The sequence below is a fragment of the Salvelinus fontinalis genome, chromosome 16, assembly GCF_029448725.1.
Source record: "Salvelinus fontinalis isolate EN_2023a chromosome 16, ASM2944872v1, whole genome shotgun sequence".
In the NCBI taxonomy this organism is placed as follows: domain Eukaryota; kingdom Metazoa; phylum Chordata; class Actinopteri; order Salmoniformes; family Salmonidae; genus Salvelinus; species Salvelinus fontinalis.
The window spans coordinates 47,952,772-47,974,799 of record NC_074680.1 but is presented as its reverse complement, the minus strand read 5'-3'; the positions used below and the strand labels follow the sequence as shown (position 1 = coordinate 47,974,799).

Here is a 22,028-nt window from a genome sequence, read left to right as displayed (position 1 = left end):
GGAGGAGGGAGAAGGGAAGAGAGAATAGGTGTGGTGAGGAAGGGAGGAGGGAGAAGGGAAGAGAGAATAGGTGCGGTGAGGAAGGGAGGAGGGAGAAGGGAAGAGAGAATAGGTGCGGTGAGGAAGGGAAGAGGAGGAGTGAGAAGGGAAGAGAGAATAGGTGCGGTGAGGAAGGGAGGAGGGAGAAGGGAGGAGGGTGAAGGGAAGAGAGAATAGGAAGGGAGGAGGGTGAAGGGAGGAGGGTGAAGGGAAGAGAGAATAGGAAGGGAGGAGGGAGAAGGGAGGAGGGTGAAGGGAAGAGAGAGAGAATAGGTGCGGTGAGGAAGGGAGAAGGGTCTCTGCTCGATAGAAAGACTGACAGTCGCGGTTTCGCTCGTTATTGTTAATTCGTTATTGGTGTGCCTTGAATATGACATTATATTAAGTATGAAAAACCTATTGTACCTTTTACACTTTCTCCTGCCACCTTTTGTTTTTGTTCATGTGTTGATGTTCTAATGGACGCTGGAACTAAAATGGAGAGAAGTGTAAAATGTCTTCCTGTTTCTCCCCTCTGTAGTTCCCAGAACCACCTGTTCTCTGCCCAAGGCAGCAGGCTCCTGCAGTGGCTGGACGGGCCGTTACTTCTACGACGTCGCCGCCGCCGAGTGCTCCCACTTCTGGTACGGCGGCTGCCACGGCAACAACAACAACTTCCTGACGCATGCCGAGTGCCAAAGGACGTGCCCCGGTGCCCAGCTCAACCAGATGAGCCGACCCAGTAGCCAATCAATCCAGACGATTCAGCTGAGTCGACCCAGCCAGCCGGGAACAGGTCAGGACGTGAGCAGGGTCTTGCCGGTGCAGAGTGGCAGCTCCAGGGGCTCAACCGAAGGGCGCCAGGGGACCAGCGCTGCAGACCACGCTCACCGGGCCAGAGTCCATGTCCGCCGCCCCGCCCCTTACGGTGTCCTGCACACCCACCCTGCAGCGAGGTAAGAACCCGAGGACCGTCCGGGGGGCGTCTAGCCATGCCCACCCTTGCTGCCTCCGCCCGCTGCCCCACCCGCGCGCTGCTCCGCCCACAGCCAGCCACCTGGCTAGGTGACGCTTTAACCCTGAGAAGGAAGCTGAGATGAGCCAGTGTTAAGGAAGCTTAACAACATACCACGGATCAAAGACAGACTTACACACACACACACACACACACACACACACACACACACACACACACACACACACACACACACACACACACACACACACACACATGTTTACAGGACATATACAGTGATTTCCAAAAGTATTGGGACAGTGACACATTTGCTGTTGTTTTGGCTCTGTATTCCAGCACTTTGGATTTGAAACGATACAATGACTATGAGCCACAAATATCATAATCCCTCCCTTGTAATGGTGAGAGGTTAGCATGTCGTGGGGGTATGATATGAAATGCTAATCTCCCCTGTTATTGTAATGGTGAGAGGTTAGCATGTCTTGGAGGTATGATATAAAATGCTAACCTCCCCTGTTATTGTAATGGTGAGAGGTTAGCATGTCGTGGGGGTATGATATGAAATGCTAACCTCCCCTGTTATTGTAATGGTGAGAGATTAGCATGTCTTGGGGGTATGATATGAAATGCTAACCTCCCCTGTTATTGTAATGGTGAGAGATTAGCATGTCTTGGGGGTATGATATAAAATGCTAACCTCCCCTGTTATTGTAATGGTGAGAGATTAGCATGTCTTGGGGGTATGATATAAAATGCTAACCTCCCCTGTTATTGTAATGGTGAGAGATTAGCATGTCTTGGGGGTATGATATAAAATGCTAACCTCCCCTGTTATTGTAATGGTGAGAGATTAGCATGTCTTGGGGGTATGATATGAAATGCTAACCTCCCATGTTATTGTAATGGTGAGAGATTAGCATGTCTTGGGGGTATGATATAAAATGCTAACCTCCCCTGTTATTGTAATGGTGAGAGATTAGCATGTCTTGGGGGTATGATATGAAATGCTAACCTCCCCTGTTATTGTAATGGTGAGAGGTTAGCATGTTGTGGGGGTATGATATGAAATGCTAACCTCCCCTGTTATTGTAATGGTGAGAGGTTAGCATGTTGTGGGGGTATGATATGAAATGCTAACCTCCCCTGTTATTGTAATGGTGAGAGGTTAGCATGTCTTGGTGGTATGATATGAAATGCTAACCTCCCCTGTTATTATAATGGTGAGAGGTTAGCATGTCTTGGGGGTATAATATAAAATGCTAACCTCCCCTGTTATTGTAATGGTGAGAGGTTAGCATGTCGTGGGGGTATGATATGAAATGCTAACCTCCCCTGTTATTGTAATGGTGAGAGGTTAGCATGTCTTGGGGCTATGATATAAAATGCTAACCTCCCCTGTTATTGTAATGGTGAGAGGTTAGCATGTCTTGGGGCTATGATATAAAATGCTAACCTCCCCTGTTATTGTAATGGTGAGAGGTTTAGCATGTCTTGGGGGTATGATATGAAATGCTAACCTTCCCTGTTATTGTAATGGTGAGAGGTTAGCATGTCTTGGTTTTTGTGCGTCTAACTTTCTCACTCATCATTATTCACGATTCATTGATGATTATCCGTAACCATGGTAGCATCCACATCAATGTAGAAGTGTTCAGAAACATATTATATTCTTATTTACAATAAAAGTGACACCAAAATTAACACAATACATTATTTACCATTCATTTGTATAAGGCACAAAATAATCTGTAACAAAACCAAAACAAACAGCAAATACATCCAAGTAGAGTCACAAGCTTAATGTCATCATTGCGCACTAGGAATATGGGACAAAATACTTAACTTTTTACTACTTTAATACACACATGTAACATATAGACATTTCACAAACGCTCTGCACTTTTAACCTCATAGTCATTGTATCGTTTCAAATCCAAAGTGCTGGAGGACAGAGACAAAACTACAGCAAATGTGTCACTGTCCCAATACTTTTAGAGATCACTTCACACACACACACACACACACACACACACACACACACACACACACACACACACACACACACACACACACACACACACACACATATACACACATATACACACACACACATATACACACACACACACACACACACACACACACACACACACACACACACGCAAATACTGTATATACCAGCCTCAAAGTCCACTATCGCCACACTGCTCTACCACAGGTACCTCTCTCACACAGCGACACACATGCTCGACCTATAGCTTTATCGTGTTTCATCTTGACTAAAATCCCAGATGCTGTTTACCTGACAGTGGCCACGTTGGACAGTGCTTATCTATATCTCTGTTGTGCCATAGATGGATGATAATTATTGTCCATGTTACCGTCATCGCCGTGTCTGTGTGACTTTCTGGTGTCATTCAATAAAACTAATATGTCATTCAACCTATAAAGAGTCTGCTCATACTTTTTCTGTGTGTTGGTCTGTCTCTATGTCTGTCTGTGTGTTGGTCTGTCTCTATGTCTATCTGTGTGTTGGTCTGTCTCTATATCTATCTGTGTGTTGGTCTGTCTCTATGTCTGTCTGTGTGTTGGTCTGTCTATCTATCTGTGTGTTGGTCTGTCTCTATATCTATCTGTGTGTTGGCCTGTCTCCATATCTATCTGTGTGTTGGTCTGTCTCTGTCTATCTGTGTGTTGGCCTGTCTCTATGTCTATCTGTGTGTTGGTCTGTCTCCATGTCTATCTGTGTGTTGGTCTGTCTCTATCTATCTGTGTGTTGGTCTGTCTCTATCTATCTGTGTGTTGGTCTGTCTCTATCTATCTGTGTGTTGGTCTGTCTCCATATCTATCTGTGTGTTGGTCTGTCTCCATATCTATCTGTGTGTTGGTCTGTCTCCATATCTATCTGTGTGTTGGTCTGTCTCCATATCTATCTGTGTGTTGGTCTGTCTCTATGTCTATCTGTGTGTTGGTCTGTCTCTGTCTATCTGTGTGTTGGTCTGTCTCTGTCTATCTGTGTGTTGGTCTGTCTCCATGTCTATCTGTGTGTTGGTCTGTCTATCTATCTGTGTGTTGGTCTGTCTCCATATCGATCTGTGTGTTGGTCTGTCTATCTATCTGTGTGTTGGTCTGTCTCTATGTCTATCTGTGTGTTGGTCTGTCTCTATATCTATCTGTGTGTTGGTCTGTCTCTGTCTATCTGTGTGTTGGCCTGTCTCTATGTCTATCTGTGTGTTGGTCTGTCTCTATATCTATCTGTGTGTTGGTCTGTCTCTGTCTATCTGTGTGTTGGTCTGTCTCCATATCTATCTGTGTGTTGGTCTGTCTCTGTCTATCTGTGTGTTGGCCTGTCTCCATATCTATCTGTGTGTTGGTCTGTCTCTATGTCTATCTGTGTGTAGGTCTGTCTCTATGTCTATCTGTGTGTTGGTCTGTCTCTGTCTATCTGTGTGTTGGTCTGTCTCTGTCTATCTGTGTGTTGGTCTGTCTCTGTCTATCTGTGTGTTGGCCTGTCTCTATGTCTATCTGTGTGTTGGTCTGTCTCTATATCTATCTGTGTGTTGGTCTGTCTCTGTCTATCTGTGTGTTGGTCTGTCTCTGTCTATCTGTGTGTTGGTCTGTCTCTGTCTATCTGTGTGTTGGTCTGTCTCTGTCTATCTGTGTGTTGGTCTGTCTCTATGTCTATCTGTGTGTTGGCCTGTCTCTATGTCTATCTGTGTGTTGGTCTGTCTCTATGTCTGTCTGTGTGTTGGTCTGTCTCCATGTCTATCTGTGTGTTGGTCTGTCTCTATCTATCTGTGTGTTGGTCTGTCTCTATCTATCTGTGTGTTGGTCTGTCTCCATATCTATCTGTGTGTTGGTCTGTCTCCATATCTATCTGTGTGTTGGTCTGTCTCCATATCTATCTGTGTGTTGGTCTGTCTCCATATCTATCTGTGTGTTGGTCTGTCTATGTCTATCTGTGTGTAGGTCTGTCTCTATGTCTATCTGTGTGTTGGTCTGTCTCTGTCTATCTGTGTGTTGGTCTGTCTCTGTCTATCTGTGTGTTGGTCTGTCTCTGTCTATCTGTGTGTTGGCCTGTCTCTATGTCTATCTGTGTGTTGGTCTGTCTCTATATCTATCTGTGTGTTGGTCTGTCTCCATATCTATCTGTGTGTTGGTCTGTCTCTGTCTATCTGTGTGTTGGTCTGTCTCTATGTCTATCTGTGTGTTGGTCTGTCTCTATGTCTATCTGTGTGTTGGTCTGTCTCTGTCTATCTGTGTGTTGGTCTGTCTCTATATCTGTCTGTGTGTTGGTCTAGCAGGGCAGCAATTTGACAAACTGACTTGTTGGAAAGGTGGCATCCAATGACGGCGCCACGTTGAAAGTCATTGAGCTCTTCAGTAAGGTCATTCTACTGACATTGTTTGTCTATGGAGATTGCATGGCTGTGTGCTCGATTTTATACACCTGTCAGCAACGGATGTGGCTGAAATAGCCGAATCCACTAGTTTGAAAGGGTGTCCACAAACTTTTGTATATAAAGTGTAGTGAGAGTTGTTTTTTGTATTAATCTTGTATTTATTGTATGTCCATGTTGACACAGACCCTCAGTGGTGTCCCACACTGTAGAAATAAAAATGGAATACAAAGTACAATTTAAAAAAATACCCCAGAGACATTATTTTGTACAGTTGAAGTCAGAAGTTTACATACACTTAGGTTGGAGTCATTAAAACTTGTTTTTCAACCACTCCACAAATTAATTTTTTGTGTCGGGTCAACGTGGGCTGGTCCAAGTGAGTTATATAGTGATGTCTGGGGTCAACGTGGGCTGGTCCAGGTGAGTTATAGAGTGATGTCTGGGGTCAACGTGGGCTGGTCCAGGTGAGTTATATAGTGGTGTCTGGGGTCAACGTGGGCTGATCCAGGTGAGTTATAGAGTGATGTCTGGGGACAACGTGGGCTGGTCCAGGTGAGTTATAGAGCGGTGTCTGGGGTCAACGTGGGCTGGTCCAGGTAAGTTATATAGTGATGTCTGGTGTCAACGTGGGCTGGTCCAGGTGAGTTATATAGTGTTGTCTGGGGTCAACGTGGGCTGGTCCAGGTGAGTTATATAGTGTTGTCTGGGGTCAACGTGGGCTGGTCCAGGTGAGTTATATAGTGATGTCTGGGGTCAACGTGGGCTGGTCCAGGTGAGTTATATAGTGATGTCTGGGGTCAATGTGGGCTGGTCCAGGTGAGTTATATAGTGATGTCTGGGGTCAACGTGGGCTGGTCCAGGTGAGTTATAGAGTGGTGTCTGGGGTCAATGTGGGCTGGTCCAGGTGAGTTATATAGTGATGTCTGGGGTCAACGTGGGCTGGTCCAGGTGAGTTATATAGTGATGTCTGGGGTTACTGTGGGCTGGTCCAGGTGAGTTATATAGTGATGTCTGGGGTCAACGTGGGCTGGTCCAGGTGAGTTATATAGTGATGTCTGGGGTTACTGTGGGCTGGTCCAGGTGAGTTATAGAGTGGTGTCTGGGGTCAAGGTGGGCTGGTCCAGGTGAGTTATATAGTGATGTCTGGGGTCAACGTGGGCTGGTCCAGGTGAGTTATAGAGTGGTGTCTGGGGTCAACGTGGGCTGGTCCAGGTGAGTTATAGAGTGGTGTCTGGGGTCAACGTGGGCTGGTCCAGGTGAGTTATATAGTGGTGTCTGGGGTCAAGGTGGGCTGGTCCAGGTGAGTTATAGAGTGGTGTCTGGGGTCAACGTGGGCTGGTCCAGGTGAGTTATATAGTGATGTCTGGGGTCAACGTGGGCTGGTCCAGGTGAGTTATATAGTGATGTCTGGGGGCAACGTGGGCTGGTCCAGGTGAGTTATATAGTGATGTCTGGGGGCAACGTGGGCTGGTCCAGGTGAGTTATAGAGTGGTGTCTGGGGTCAACGTGGGCTGGTCCAGGTGAGTTATATAGTGATGTCTGGGGTCAACGTGGGCTGGTCCAGGTGAGTTATAGAATGGTGTCTGGGGTCAACGTGGGCTGGTCCAGGTGAGTTACATAGTGGTGTCTGGGGTCAACGTGGGCTGGTCCAGGTGAGTTATATAGTGATGTCTGGGGTCAACGTGGGCTGGTCCAGGTGAGTTATATAGTGATGTCTGGGGTCAACGTGGGCTGGTCCAGGTGAGTTATATAGTGGTGTCTGGGGTCAACGTGGGCTGGTCCAGGTGAGTTATAGAGTGGTGTCTGGGGTCAACGTGGGCTGGTCCAGGTGAGTTATAGAGTGGTGTCTGGGGTCAACGTGGGCTGGTCCAGGTGAGTTATAGAGTGGTGTCTGGGGTCAACGTGGGCTGGTCCAGGTGAGTTATAGAGTGGTAGTATGCAAATAGGCTCATTTTGACTACCAACCTGAGACTGATGTACTACCACTCATAACCACTAGAGGACATACTAAACCTGAGACAGTGTACTACGACTCATAACCACTAGAGGACATACTAAACCTGAGACAGTGTACTACCACTCATAACCACTAGAGGTCAGGCTAAACCTGAGACTGGTGGTACTACCACTCATAACCACCAGAGGACATACTAAACCTGAGACTGGTGGTACTACCACTCATAACCACCAGAGGACATACTAAACCTGAGACTGGTGTAGTACCACTCATAACCACTAGAGGACATGCTAAACCTGAGACTGGTGTAATACCACTCATAACCACTAGAGGTCAGGCTAAACCTGAGACTGGTGTACTACCACTCATAACCACTAGAGGTCAGGCTAAACCGGAGACTGGTGTACTACCACTCATAACCACAAGAGGTCAGGCTAAACCTGTGACTGGTGTAGTACCACTCATAACCACTAGAGGTCAGGCTAAACCGGAGACTGGTGTACTACCACTCATAACCACTAGATGTCAGGCTAAACCTGAGACAGTGTGAACAGGAGATGGGGTTTTAGAATGTGGTGACAACTGTATTTTCCACTCAAATCATTTGTTCAGGAACCAGTCATGAAGTCGCCCCAATCTTCTCTTCCTCCCGATGCTTCAATGGAAGTGTAAGTTTCACCCTCCATTAGTTAACTGGTTGTAATCTCTCCTCAGGGTCCCCAGACATCTATATACTATACCACTAGTCTAGTTTAACCCTCCATTAGTTAACTAGTAGTAATCTCTCCTCAGGGCCCCCAGACGTCTATATACTATACCACTAGTCTAGTTTAACCCTCTATTAGTTAACTAGTAGTAATCTCTCCTCAGGGCCCCCAGACGTCTATATACTATACCACTAGTCTAGTTTAACCCTCCATTAGTTAACTAGTAGTAATCTCTCCTCAGGGCCCCCAGACATCTATATACTATACAACTAGTCTAGTTTAACCCTCCATTAGTTAACTGGTTGTAATCTCTCCTCAGGGCCCCCAGACATCTATATACTATACCACTAGTCTAGTTAAACCCTCCATTAGTTAACTAGTAGTAATCTCTCCTCAGGGCCCCCAGACATCTATATACTATACAACTAGTCTAGTTTAACCCTCCATTAGTTAACTGGTTGTAATCTCTCCTCAGGGCCCCCAGACATCTATATACTATACCACTAGTCTAGTTAAACCCTCCATTAGTTAACTGGTTGTAATCTCTCCTCAGGGCCCCCAGACATCTATATACTATAACACTAGTCTAGTTAAACCCTCCATTAGTTACCTGGTTGTAATCTCTCCTCAGGGCCCCCAGACATCTATATACTATAACACTAGTCTAGTTAAACCCTCCATTAGTTACCTGGTTGTAATCTCTCCTCAGGGTTTTGTACAAAAAAACAAACATTAATACACCAAGAGACAGAATGTCACAGCACCACACCATCATTAATACACCAAGAGACAGAATGTCACAGCTCCACACCATCATTAATACACCAAGAGACAGAATGTCACAGCACCACACCATCATTAATACACCAAGAGACAGAATGTCACAGCTCCACACCATCATTAATACACCAAGAGACAGAATGGCACAGCTCCACACCATCATTAATACACCAAGAGACAGAATGGCACAGCACCACACACCATCATTAATACACCAAGAGACAGAATGTCACAGCACCACACCATCATTAATACACCAAGAGACAGAATGTCACAGCTCCACACCATCATTAATACACCAAGAGACAGAATGGCACAGCACCACACACCATCATTAATACACCAAGAGACAGAATGTCACAGCACCACACCATCATTAATACACCAAGAGACAGAATGTCACAGCACCACACCATCATTAATACACCAAGAGACAGAATGTCACAGCTCCACACCATCATTAATACACCAAGAGACAGAATGTCACAGCTCCACACCATCATTAATACACCAAGAGACAGAATGTCACAGCACCACACCATCATTAATACACCAAGAGACAGAATGTCACAGCTCCACACCATCATTAAGACTCATTAATACACCAAGAGACAGAATGTCACAGCTCCACACCATCATCAATACACCAAGAGACAGAATGTCACAGCTCCACACCATCATTAATACACCAAGAGACAGAATGTCACAGCTCCACACCATCATTAATACACCAAGAGACAGAATGGCACAGCACCACACACCATCATTAATACACCAAGAGACAGAATGTCACAGCTCCACACCATCATTAATACACCAGGAGACAGAATGTCACAGCTCCACACACTGTCAATGGCCTTCTATTATTGTCAGGCTAAATCCAGACTGGGACCCAGGCTAAATCCAGACTGGGACCCAGGCTAAATCCAGACTGGGACCCAGTCTAAATCCAGACTGGGACCCAGGCTAAATCCAGACTGGGACCCAGGCTAAATCCAGACTGGGACCCAGGCTAAATCCAGACGGGGACCCAGGTTAGCTATTTAGTCAGTGATTATAGGTACCATCTTCTTCTACAAGTTCCATTACTATTACAGTCAGCAGAGATGGAGCTATAGGACTCTATTACAGTCATCATGGAGCTATAGGAGTCTCAGAAACCTCTTCCACAACACTACATGGAAAACTGGAATGAACAGCAAAACACTGAACAAGATAGACTACACTACTTGTCATTTCTTTACAACAGATTGAACAAACAGCTGTGTATGTGAAGGTGACAACATGTGACTCAGAAAGCTCTCTGGGCCTTGTTATGCCAGTTGAAATGGAACATCATCTGTGACTGTTGTGTTTGACGAGAGGAGATTGCAAAGCTGCAGGTGTGTGTTGCACAGTGTGGGTCGGGTAAGGTTGTGGTGAGATGGAAGGCTGTTTCTCAGCATCCTGCCTGCTTCAGCGTGTTCTCTCTCCGTCACCACATCCTCTCCTCGGCTGTCTCTCTCTCTCTCTCTACCTCCACCCCTGCAGAGCTGCAAGGCTCCAGGGCTCAGTTTCACAACAACCACTAACACACACCACCCCCACTCTTCTATGCGACGGGAGCATCAATTTCCTGTTATAAGGTAGAAATACAGCTATGTGATAATCACCACACTGTTGCTCCCCCAGACCGTAAATGTATTTTGCAAAAAGGACAATTTCTAACTTATAGACAGCCATTAAACTTGCAGACATCAGCTTAAAGTGTTGAACTGCTGAGAATGTAGTCTGAACCTTCCTTTTGACTCAGATGGAAATATGAGCAGAGCCAGATAAACCATATCTGGGTCAGATATAACTTTTCCACTTGAGTGTATAGGCCATGACACCCACGATGCACTGCAGCGCTGCAGAGCATCATGGAAACGTCCTCTCTGTGTGGGCAGGAAGTGGTGAGTTTCTCAGAAACAGGTGTGATACAGACACACAACAGAATGAAAATAACTGAACAAAACATCCTCCCTTCATGGAAAGGATGAAGCTACAGTTGAAATCACAACTGTGTAGAGAGTTTCTGCTCCAACGAGCTGCGAGTAAATCAACCACCTTGTGATGGATTCCATTATATACATTTGTTAATTTGACAAAGAGTGTCTATTGTCAGATTAAATGATATACATTTGTTAATTTGATAAAGTGTCTATTGTCAGATTAGGTTATATACATTTGTTAATTTGACAAAGAGTATTATTGTCAGATTAAATGATATAAACGTGTTAATTTGACAGTCGATTATTGTCAGATTAAATGATATAAACTTGTTAATTTGACAGCCTTTTATTGTCAGATTAAATGATATAAACGTGTTAATCTGACAGTCTATTATTGTCAGATTGGTCATTACCGAGCCCTTTCCATAACTGACATGAGTTTGGTTTCAACATCACTAACTTCTCTTAGCTGGAAATAAGTATCAGAGTCACAATCTGTCATTTACAACTTTATTACTGAGTAAAAAGTGAGTATATAGTGACAGTTTATGTTTTCCAGCTGGTTGATATGTTAAAACTACACACAGGCAGACTAGGGGACAGATCAACATTTACTGGAGGGGGGGGGGGGGGGGGGGGGGGTTGGGGGGGGTTGAAAATACTAGGGGACAGATCAACATTTACTGGGGGGGGGGGGGGGGGGGGGGGGGGTTGAAAATAGGGGCTGGTTGTCAACCTTTTTTTGGAGCACGGGAGTTTCTTTTATGACATTTTTTTTCTTGTTTACATTTGCTCTTCTGCTTGTAATTTCATAATAAACTATGGCTTGACTTTTGATATTACTCTAATATAGTTCAGAAATGTTTGTGAAGGTTTGTTATGGTGTGTCAATTACTAAGCGTTAGCTACTGCAGGTCTATGATACGAAGGCAGCGTGCCCCGGAGCTCCAACTCCCACAGTTGAACTTGAGGTGAGGAAGACTGTTTCAGCCCAACCAGAGTAACTCCTATAATCTAACAATATAATGCTCATCTAAATACAAAATATTCAGGTAGAAAATGGACGACTGCAGATGCAGTAGCCATCTGACATAAAGAAATGCATATGGGTGTCGTAGCTTGTCACGGGCATATCTCCATCTCTCTGGAGTTACTGTAGGCCTGAGCTTCTCTTCCTTTAAATAGGCTACATATATTTACACTACTGTTCAAAAGTTTGGGGTCACTTAGAAATGTCCTTGTTTTTGAAAGAAAAGCACATTTCTGCCCATTAAAATAACATCAAATTGATCAGAAATACAGTGTAGACATTGTTAATGTTGTATATGACTGTTGTAGCTGGAAACTGCAGATTTTTAATGGAATATCTACATAGGCTTACAGAGGCCCATTATCAGCAACCATCACTCCTGTGTTCCAATGGCACGCTGTGCTAGCTAATCCAAGTTTATAATTTTAAAAGGCTAATTGATCATTAGAAAACCCTTTTGCAATTGTGTTCGCACAGCTGAAAACTGTTGTACTGATTAATGAAGCAATAAAACTGGCCTTCTTTAGACTAGTTGAGTATCTGGAGCATCAGCATTTGTGGGTTCGATTACAGGCTCAAAATGGCCAGAAACAAATAACTTTCTTCTGAAACTAGTCAGTCTATTCTTGTTCTGAGAAATTAAGGCTTTCCGTGTGAGAAATTGCCAAGAAACTGAAGATCTGGTACAACGCTGTGTACTACTCCCTTCACAGAACAGCACAAACTGGCTCTAACCAGAATTGAAAGAGGAGTGGGAGGCCCCGGTGCACAACTGAGCAAGAGGACTAGTGCATTAGAGTGTCTAGTTTGAGAAACAGACGCCTCACAAGTCCTCAACTGGCAGCTTCATTAAATAGTACCCGCAAAACACCAGTCTCAACGTCAACAGTGAAGAGGCGACTCCGGGATGCTGGCCCTCTAGGCAGAGTTCCTCTGTCCAGTGTCTATGTTCTTTTGCCCATCTTAATCTTTTCTTTTTATTGGCCAGTCTGAAATATGGCTTTTTCTTTGCAACTCTGCCTAGAAGGCCAGCATCCCGGAGTCGCCTCTTCACTGTTGATGTTGAGACTGGTGTTTTGCGGGTACCACACAATGTGCCATTGGAACACAGGAGTAATGATTGCTGATAATGGGCCTCTGTACGCCAATGTAAATATTCCATAAAAAATCTGTATTTTACAGCTACAATAGTCACTTGCAATATTAACAATGTCTACACTGTATTTCTGAACAATTTGATGTTATTTTAATGGACAAAAAAATGTGCTTTTCTTTCAAAAACAAGGACATTTCTGAGTGACCCCAAACTTTTGAACGGTAGTGTATATATTAAAATGGTAATATCATACAGTAGAAACTTAAGCCTTTGCATTCAATTCTCATTTCAATATTCTCATGAAAATCTTTCGTCCAATTGGATGGTAACCTAGAAGCTACAGACACCATAAAGACTCTGGCAGGTACGCTGGTCCAATTGCATTGAAACCTAGAAGCTATAGACACATCATGGTTCCCCAGCAGCCCCAAACATCTAGTCTAGTGTCTGATTATCATCATGGTTCACCAGCAGCCCCAAACATCTAGTCTAGTGTCTGATTATCATCATGGTTCACCAGCAGCCCCAAACATCTAGTCTAGTGTCTGATTATCATCATGGTTCACCAGCAGCCCCAAACATCTAGTCTAGTGTCACTGATTATCATCATGGTTCCCCAGCAGCCCCAAACATCCAGTCTAGTGTCACTGATTATCATCATGGTTCCCCAGCAGCCCCAAACATCCAGTCTAGTGTCACTGATTATCATCATGGTTCACCAGCAGCCCCAAACATCTAGTCTAGTGTCACTGATTATCATCATGGTTCACTAGCAGCCCCAAACATCCAGTCTAGTGTCACTGATTATCATCATGGTTCACCAGCAGCCCCAAACATCTAGTCTAGTGTCACTGATTATCATCATGGTTCACCAGCAGCCCCAAACATCTAGTCTAGTGTCACTGATTATGATCATGGTTCACCAGCAGCCCCAAACATCTAGTCTAGTGTCACTGATTATCATCATGGTTCACCAGCAGCCCCAAACATCTAGTCTAGTGTCTGATTATGCTGCACATCATGGTTCACCAGCAGCCCCAAACATCTAGTCTAGTGTCACTGATTATCATCATGGTTCACCAGCAGCCCCAAACATCTAGTCTAGTGTCACTGATTATAATCATGGTTCTCCAGCAGCCCCAAACATCTAGTCTAGTGTCACTAATTATCATCATGGTTCACCAGCAGCCCCAAACATCTAGTCTAGTGTCTGATTATCATCATGGTTCACCAGCAGCCACAAACATCTAGTCTAGTGTCACTGATTATCATCAGGGTTCACCAGCAGCCCCAAACATCTAGTCTAGTATCACTGATTATCATCATAGTTCACCGGCAGCCCCAAACATCTAGTCTAGTGTCACTGATTATCATCATGGTTCCCCAGCAGCCCCAAACAACTAGTCTAGTGTCTGATTATACTGCACATCATGGTTCCCCAGCAGCCCAAAACATCTAGTCTAGTGTCACTGATTATCATCATGGTTCCCCAGCAGCCCCAAACATCTAGTCTAGTGTCTTATTATCATCATGGTTCACCAGCAGCCCCAAACATCTAGTCTAGTGTCACTGATTATCATCATGGTTCACCAGCAGCCCCAAACATCTAGTCTAGTGTCACTGATTATCATCATGGTTCACCAGCAGCCCCAAACATCTAGTCTAGTGTCACTGATTATCATCATGGTTCACCAGCAGCTCCAACCAGCTAGTCTAGTGTCACTGATTATCATCATGGTTCCCCAGCAGCCCCAACCATCTAGTCTTGTGTCACTGATTATCATCATGGTTCACCAGCAGCTCCAACCATCTAGTCTAGTGTCACTGATTATCATCATGGTTCACCAGCAGCCCCAAACATCTAGTCTAGTGTCTGATTATCATCATGGTTCACCAGCAGCCCCAAACATCTAGTCTAGTGTCACTGATTATCATCATGGTTCACCAGCAGCCCCAACCATCTAGTCTAGTGTCTGATTATCATCATGGTTCCCCAGCAGCCCCAAACATCTAGTCTATTGTCTGATTATCATCATGGTTCACCAGCAGCCCCAACCATCTAGTCTAGTGTCACTGATTATCATCATGGTTCACCAGCAGCCCCAATCATCTAGTCTAGTGTCACTGATTATCGTCATGGTTCCCCAGCAGCCCCAAACATCTAGTCTAGTGTCTGATTATGCTGCACATCATGGTTCACCAGCAGCCCCAAACATCTAGTCTAGTGTCACTGATTATCATCATGGTTCCCCAGCAGCCCCAAACATCTAGTCTAGTGTCTGATTATCATCATGGTTCACCAGCAGCTCCAACCATCTAGTCTAGTGTCACTGATTATCATCATGGTTCCCCAGCAGCCCCAAACATCTAGTCTAGTGTCTGATTATCATCATGGTTCACCAGCAGCCCCAAACATCTAGTCTAGTGTCTGATTATCATCATGGTTCACCAGCAGCCCCAAACATCTAGTCTAGTGTTAATGATTATCATCATGGTTCCCCAGCAGCCCCAAACATATAGTCTAGTGTCACTGATTATCATCATGGTTCCCCAGCAGCCCAAAACATCTAGTCTAGTGTCTGATTATGCTGCACATCATGGTTCACCAGCAGCCCCAAACATCTAGTCTAGTGTCACTGATTATCATCATGGTTCACCAGCAGCCCCAAACATCTAGTCTAGTGTCTGATTATCATCATGGTTCACCAGCAGCCCCAAACATCTAGTCTAGTGTCACTGATTATCATCATGGTTCCCCAGCAGCCCCAAACATCTAGTCTAGTGTCACTGATTATCATCATGGTTCACCAGCAGCCCCAAACATCTAGTCTAGTGTCACTGATTATCATCATGGTTCACCAGCAGCCCCAAACAGCTAGTCTAGTGTCACTGATAATCATCATGGTTCACCAGCAGCCCCAAACATCTAGTCTAGTGTCACTGATTATCATCATGGTTCACCAGCAGCCCCAAACATCTAGTCTAGTGTCACTGATTATCATCATGGTTCACCAGCAGCTCCAACCAGCTAGTCTAGTGTCACTGATTATCATCATGGTTCCCCAGCAGCCCCAACCATCTAGTCTTGTGTCACTGATTATCATCATGGTTCACCAGCAGCTCCAACCATCTAGTCTAGTGTCACTGATTATCATCATGGTTCACCAGCAGCCCCAAACATCTAGTCTAGTGTCTGATTATCATCATGGTTCACCAGCAGCCCCAAACATCTAGTCTAGTGTCACTGATTATCATCATGGTTCACCAGCAGCCCCAAACATCTAGTCTAGTGTCACTGATTATCATCATGGTTCACCAGCAGCCCCAAACAGCTAGTCTAGTGTCACTGATTATCATCATGGTTCACCAGCAGCCCCAAACATCTAGTCTAGTGTCACTGATTATCATCATGGTTCACCAGCAGCCCCAAACATCTAGTCTAGTGTCACTGATTATCATCATGGTTCACCAGCAGCTCCAACCAGCTAGTCTAGTGTCACTGATTATCATCATGGTTCCCCAGCAGCCCCAACCATCTAGTCTTGTGTCACTGATTATCATCATGGTTCACCAGCAGCTCCAACCATCTAGTCTAGTGTCACTGATTATCATCATGGTTCACCAGCAGCCCCAAACATCTAGTCTAGTGTCTGATTATCATCATGGTTCACCAGCAGCCCCAAACATCTAGTCTAGTGTCACTGATTATCATCATGGTTCACCAGCAGCCCCAACCATCTAGTCTAGTGTCTGATTATCATCATGGTTCCCTAGCAGCCCCAAACATCTAGTCTATTGTCTGATTATCATCATGGTTCACCAGCAGCCCCAACCATCTAGTCTAGTGTCACTGATTATCATCATGGTTCACCAGCAGCCCCAATCATCTAGTCTAGTGTCACTGATTATCGTCATGGTTCCCCAGCAGCCCCAAACATCTAGTCTAGTGTCTGATTATGCTGCACATCATGGTTCACCAGCAGCCCCAAACATCTAGTCTAGTGTCACTGATTATCATCATGGTTCCCCAGCAGCCCCAAACATCTAGTCTAGTGTCTGATTATCATCATGGTTCACCAGCAGCTCCAACCATCTAGTCTAGTGTCACTGATTATCATCATGGTTCCCCAGCAGCCCCAAACATCTAGTCTAGTGTCTGATTATCATCATGGTTCACCAGCAGCCCCAAACATCTAGTCTAGTGTCTGATTATCATCATGGTTCACCAGCAGCCCCAAACATCTAGTCTAGTGTTAATGATTATCATCATGGTTCCCCAGCAGCCCCAAACATATAGTCTAGTGTCACTGATTATCATCATGGTTCCCCAGCAGCCCAAAACATCTAGTCTAGTGTCTGATTATGCTGCACATCATGGTTCACCAGCAGCCCCAAACATCTAGTCTAGTGTCACTGATTATCATCATGGTTCACCAGCAGCCCCAAACATCTAGTCTAGTGTCTGATTATCATCATGGTTCACCAGCAGCCCCAAACATCTAGTCTAGTGTCACTGATTATCATCATGGTTCCCCAGCAGCCCCAAACATCTAGTCTAGTGTCACTGATTATCATCATGGTTCACCAGCAGCCCCAAACATCTAGTCTAGTGTCACTGATTATCATCATGGTTCACCAGCAGCCCCAAACAGCTAGTCTAGTGTCACTGATAATCATCATGGTTCACCAGCAGCCCCAAACATCTAGTCTAGTGTCACTGATTATCATCATGGTTCACCAGCAGCCCCAAACATCTAGTCTAGTGTCACTGATTATCATCATGGTTCACCAGCAGCTCCAACCAGCTAGTCTAGTGTCACTGATTATCATCATGGTTCCCCAGCAGCCCCAACCATCTAGTCTTGTGTCACTGATTATCATCATGGTTCACCAGCAGCTCCAACCATCTAGTCTAGTGTCACTGATTATCATCATGGTTCACCAGCAGCCCCAAACATCTAGTCTAGTGTCTGATTATCATCATGGTTCACCAGCAGCCCCAAACACCTAGTCTAGTGTCACTGATTATCATCATGGTTCACCAGCAGCCCCAACCATCTAGTCTAGTGTCTGATTATCATCATGGTTCACCAGCAGCCCCAAACATCTAGTCTAGTGTCTGATTATCATCATGGTTCACCAGCAGCCCCAACCATCTAGTCTAGTGTCTGATTATCATCATGGTTCCCCAGCAGCCCCAAACATCTAGTCTAGTGTCTGATTATCATCATGGTTCACCAGCAGCCCCAACCATCTAGTCTAGTGTCACTGATTATCATCATGGTTCACCAGCAGCCCCAATCATCTAGTCTAGTGTCACTGATTATCGTCATGGTTCCCCAGCAGCCCCAAACATCTAGTCTAGTGTCTGATTATGCTGCACATCATGGTTCACCAGCAGCCCCAAACATCTAGTCTAGTGTCACTGATTATCATCATGGTTCCCCAGCAGCCCCAAACATCTAGTCTAGTGTCTGATTATCATCATGGTTCACCAGCAGCTCCAACCATCTAGTCTAGTGTCACTGATTATCATCATGGTTCCCCAGCAGCCCCAAACATCTAGTCTAGTGTCTGATTATCATCATGGTTCACCAGCAGCCCCAAACATCTAGTCTAGTGTCTGATTATCATCATGGTTCACCAGCAGCTCCAACCAGCTAGTCTAGTGTCACTGATTATCATCATGGTTCCCCAGCAGCCCCAACCATCTAGTCTTGTGTCACTGATTATCATCATGGTTCACCAGCAGCTCCAACCATCTAGTCTAGTGTCACTGATTATCATCATGGTTCACCATCAGCCCCAAACATCTAGTCTAGTGTCTGATTATCATCATGGTTCACCAGCAGCCCCAAACATCTAGTCTAGTGTCACTGATTATCATCATGGTTCACCAGCAGCCCCAACCATCTAGTCTAGTGTCTGATTATCATCATGGTTCACCAGCAGCCCCAAACATCTAGTCTAGTGTCTGATTATCATCATGGTTCACCAGCAGCCCCAACCATCTAGTCTAGTGTCTGATTATCATCATGGTTCCCCAGCAGCCCCAAACATCTAGTCTATTGTCTGATTATCATCATGGTTCACCAGCAGCCCCAACCATCTAGTCTAGTGTCACTGATTATCATCATGGTTCACCAGCAGCCCCAATCATCTAGTCTAGTGTCACTGATTATCGTCATGGTTCCCCAGCAGCCCCAAACATCTAGTCTAGTGTCTGATTATGCTGCACATCATGGTTCACCAGCAGCCCCAAACATCTAGTCTAGTGTCACTGATTATCATCATGGTTCCCCAGCAGCCCCAAACATCTAGTCTAGTGTCTGATTATCATCATGGTTCACCAGCAGCTCCAACCATCTAGTCTAGTGTCACTGATTATCATCATGGTTCCCCAGCAGCCCCAAACATCTAGTCTAGTGTCTGATTATCATCATGGTTCACCAGCAGCCCCAAACATCTAGTCTAGTGTCTGATTATCATCATGGTTCACCAGCAGCCCCAAACATCTAGTCTAGTGTTAATGATTATCATCATGGTTCCCCAGCAGCCCCAAACATATAGTCTAGTGTCACTGATTATCATCATGGTTCCCCAGCAGCCCAAAACATCTAGTCTAGTGTCTGATTATGCTGCACATCATGGTTCACCAGCAGCCCCAAACATCTAGTCTAGTGTCACTGATTATCATCATGGTTCACCAGCAGCCCCAAACATCTAGTCTAGTGTCTGATTATCATCATGGTTCACCAGCAGCCCCAAACATCTAGTCTAGTGTCACTGATTATCATCATGGTTCCCCAGCAGCCCCAAACATCTAGTCTAGTGTCACTGATTATCATCATGGTTCACCAGCAGCCCCAAACATCTAGTCTAGTGTCACTGATTATCATCATGGTTCACCAGCAGCCCCAAACAGCTAGTCTAGTGTCACTGATAATCATCATGGTTCACCAGCAGCTCCAACCAGCTAGTCTAGTGTCACTGATTATCATCATGGTTCCCCAGCAGCCCCAACCATCTAGTCTTGTGTCACTGATTATCATCATGGTTCACCAGCAGCTCCAACCATCTAGTCTAGTGTCACTGATTATCATCATGGTTCACCAGCAGCCCCAAACATCTAGTCTAGTGTCTGATTATCATCATGGTTCACCAGCAGCCCCAAACATCTAGTCTAGTGTCACTGATTATCATCATGGTTCACCAGCAGCCCCAACCATCTAGTCTAGTGTCTGATTATCATCATGGTTCACCAGCAGCCCCAAACATCTAGTCTAGTGTCTGATTATCATCATGGTTCACCAGCAGCCCCAACCATCTAGTCTAGTGTCTGATTATCATCATGGTTCCCCAGCAGCCCCAAACATCTAGTCTAGTGTCTGATTATCATCATGGTTCACCAGCAGCCCCAACCATCTAGTCTAGTGTCACTGATTATCATCATGGTTCACCAGCAGCCCCAATCATCTAGTCTAGTGTCACTGATTATCGTCATGGTTCCCCAGCAGCCCCAAACATCTAGTCTAGTGTCTGATTATGCTGCACATCATGGTTCACCAGCAGCCCCAAACATCTAGTCTAGTGTCACTGATTATCATCATGGTTCCCCAGCAGCCCCAAACATCTAGTCTAGTGTCTGATTATCATCATGGTTCACCAGCAGCTCCAACCATCTAGTCTAGTGTCACTGATTATCATCATGGTTCCCCAGCAGCCCCAAACATCTAGTCTAGTGTCTGATTATCATCATGGTTCACCAGCAGCCCCAAACATCTAGTCTAGTGTCTGATTATCATCATGGTTCCCCAGCAGCCCCAAACATCTAGTCTAGTGTCAATGATTATCATCATGGTTCCCCAGCAGCCCCAAACATCTAGTCTAGTGTCACTGATTATCATCATGGTTCCCCAGCAGCCCAAAACATCTAGTCTAGTGTCTGATTATGCTGCACATCATGGTTCACCAGCAGCCCCAAACATCTAGTCTAGTGTCACTGATTATCATCATGGTTCACCAGCAGCCCCAAACATCTAGTCTAGTGTCTGATTATCATCATGGTTCACCAGCAGCCCCAAACATCTAGTCTAGTGTCACTGATTATCATCATGGTTCCCCAGCAGCCCCAAACATCTAGTCTAGTGTCACTGATTATCATCATGGTTCACCAGCAGCCCCAAACATCTAGTCTAGTGTCACTGATTATCATCATGGTTCACCAGCAGCCCCAAACAGCTAGTCTAGTGTCACTGATTATCATCATGGTTCACCAGCAGCCCCAAACATCTAGTCTAGTGTCACTGATTATCATCATGGTTCACCAGCAGCCCCAAACATCTAGTCTAGTGTCTGATTATCATCATGGTTCACCAGCAGCCCCAAACATCTAGTCTAGTGTCACTGATTATCATCATGGTTCACCAGCAGCCCCAAACATCTAGTCTAGTGTCACTGATTATCATCATGGTTCACCAGCAGCCCCAAACATCTAGTCTAGTGTCACTGATTATCATCATGGTTCACCAGCAGCCCCAAACATCTAGTCTAGTGTCACTGATTATCATCATGGTTCACCAGCAGCCCCAAACATCTAGTCTAGTGTCACTGATTATCATCATGGTTCACCAGCAGCTCCAACCATCTAGTCTAGTGTCACTGATTATCATCATGGTTCACCAGCAGCTCCAACCATCTAGTCTAGTGTCACTGATTATCATCATGGTTCACCAGCAGCCCCAAACATCTAGTCTAGTGTCTGATTATCATCATGGTTCACCAGCAGCCCCAAACATCTAGTCTAGTGTCTGATTATCATCATGGTTCACCAGCAGCCCCAAACATCTAGTCTAGTGTCACTGATTATCATCATGGATCACCAGCAGCCCCAAACATCTAGTCTAGTGTCACTGATTATCGTCATGGTTCCCCAGCAGCCCCAAACATCTAGTCTAGTGTCTGATTATGCTGCACATCATGGTTCACCAGCAGCCCCAAACATCTAGTCTAGTGTCACTGATTATCATCATGGTTCACCAGCAGCCCCAAACAGCTAGTCTAGTGTCACTGATTATCATCATGGTTC

General features: G+C 45.1%; 1 protein-coding gene across 1 annotated transcript in view; it reads left to right on the top strand.

Moving 5' to 3' along the window:
* The window catches only part of LOC129813286 (papilin-like), a 78,675-nt gene extending 75,239 nt beyond the window's left edge, over positions 1-3,436 (top strand). The window contains exon 19 of the mRNA XM_055865609.1: positions 560-3,436. Coding sequence (XP_055721584.1) covers positions 560-978 — 419 coding nt within the window. The 3' untranslated portion in view covers positions 979-3,436. The remainder of the gene's footprint in view (positions 1-559) is intronic.
* The last annotated feature ends 18,592 nt before the right edge of the window (positions 3,437-22,028 follow it).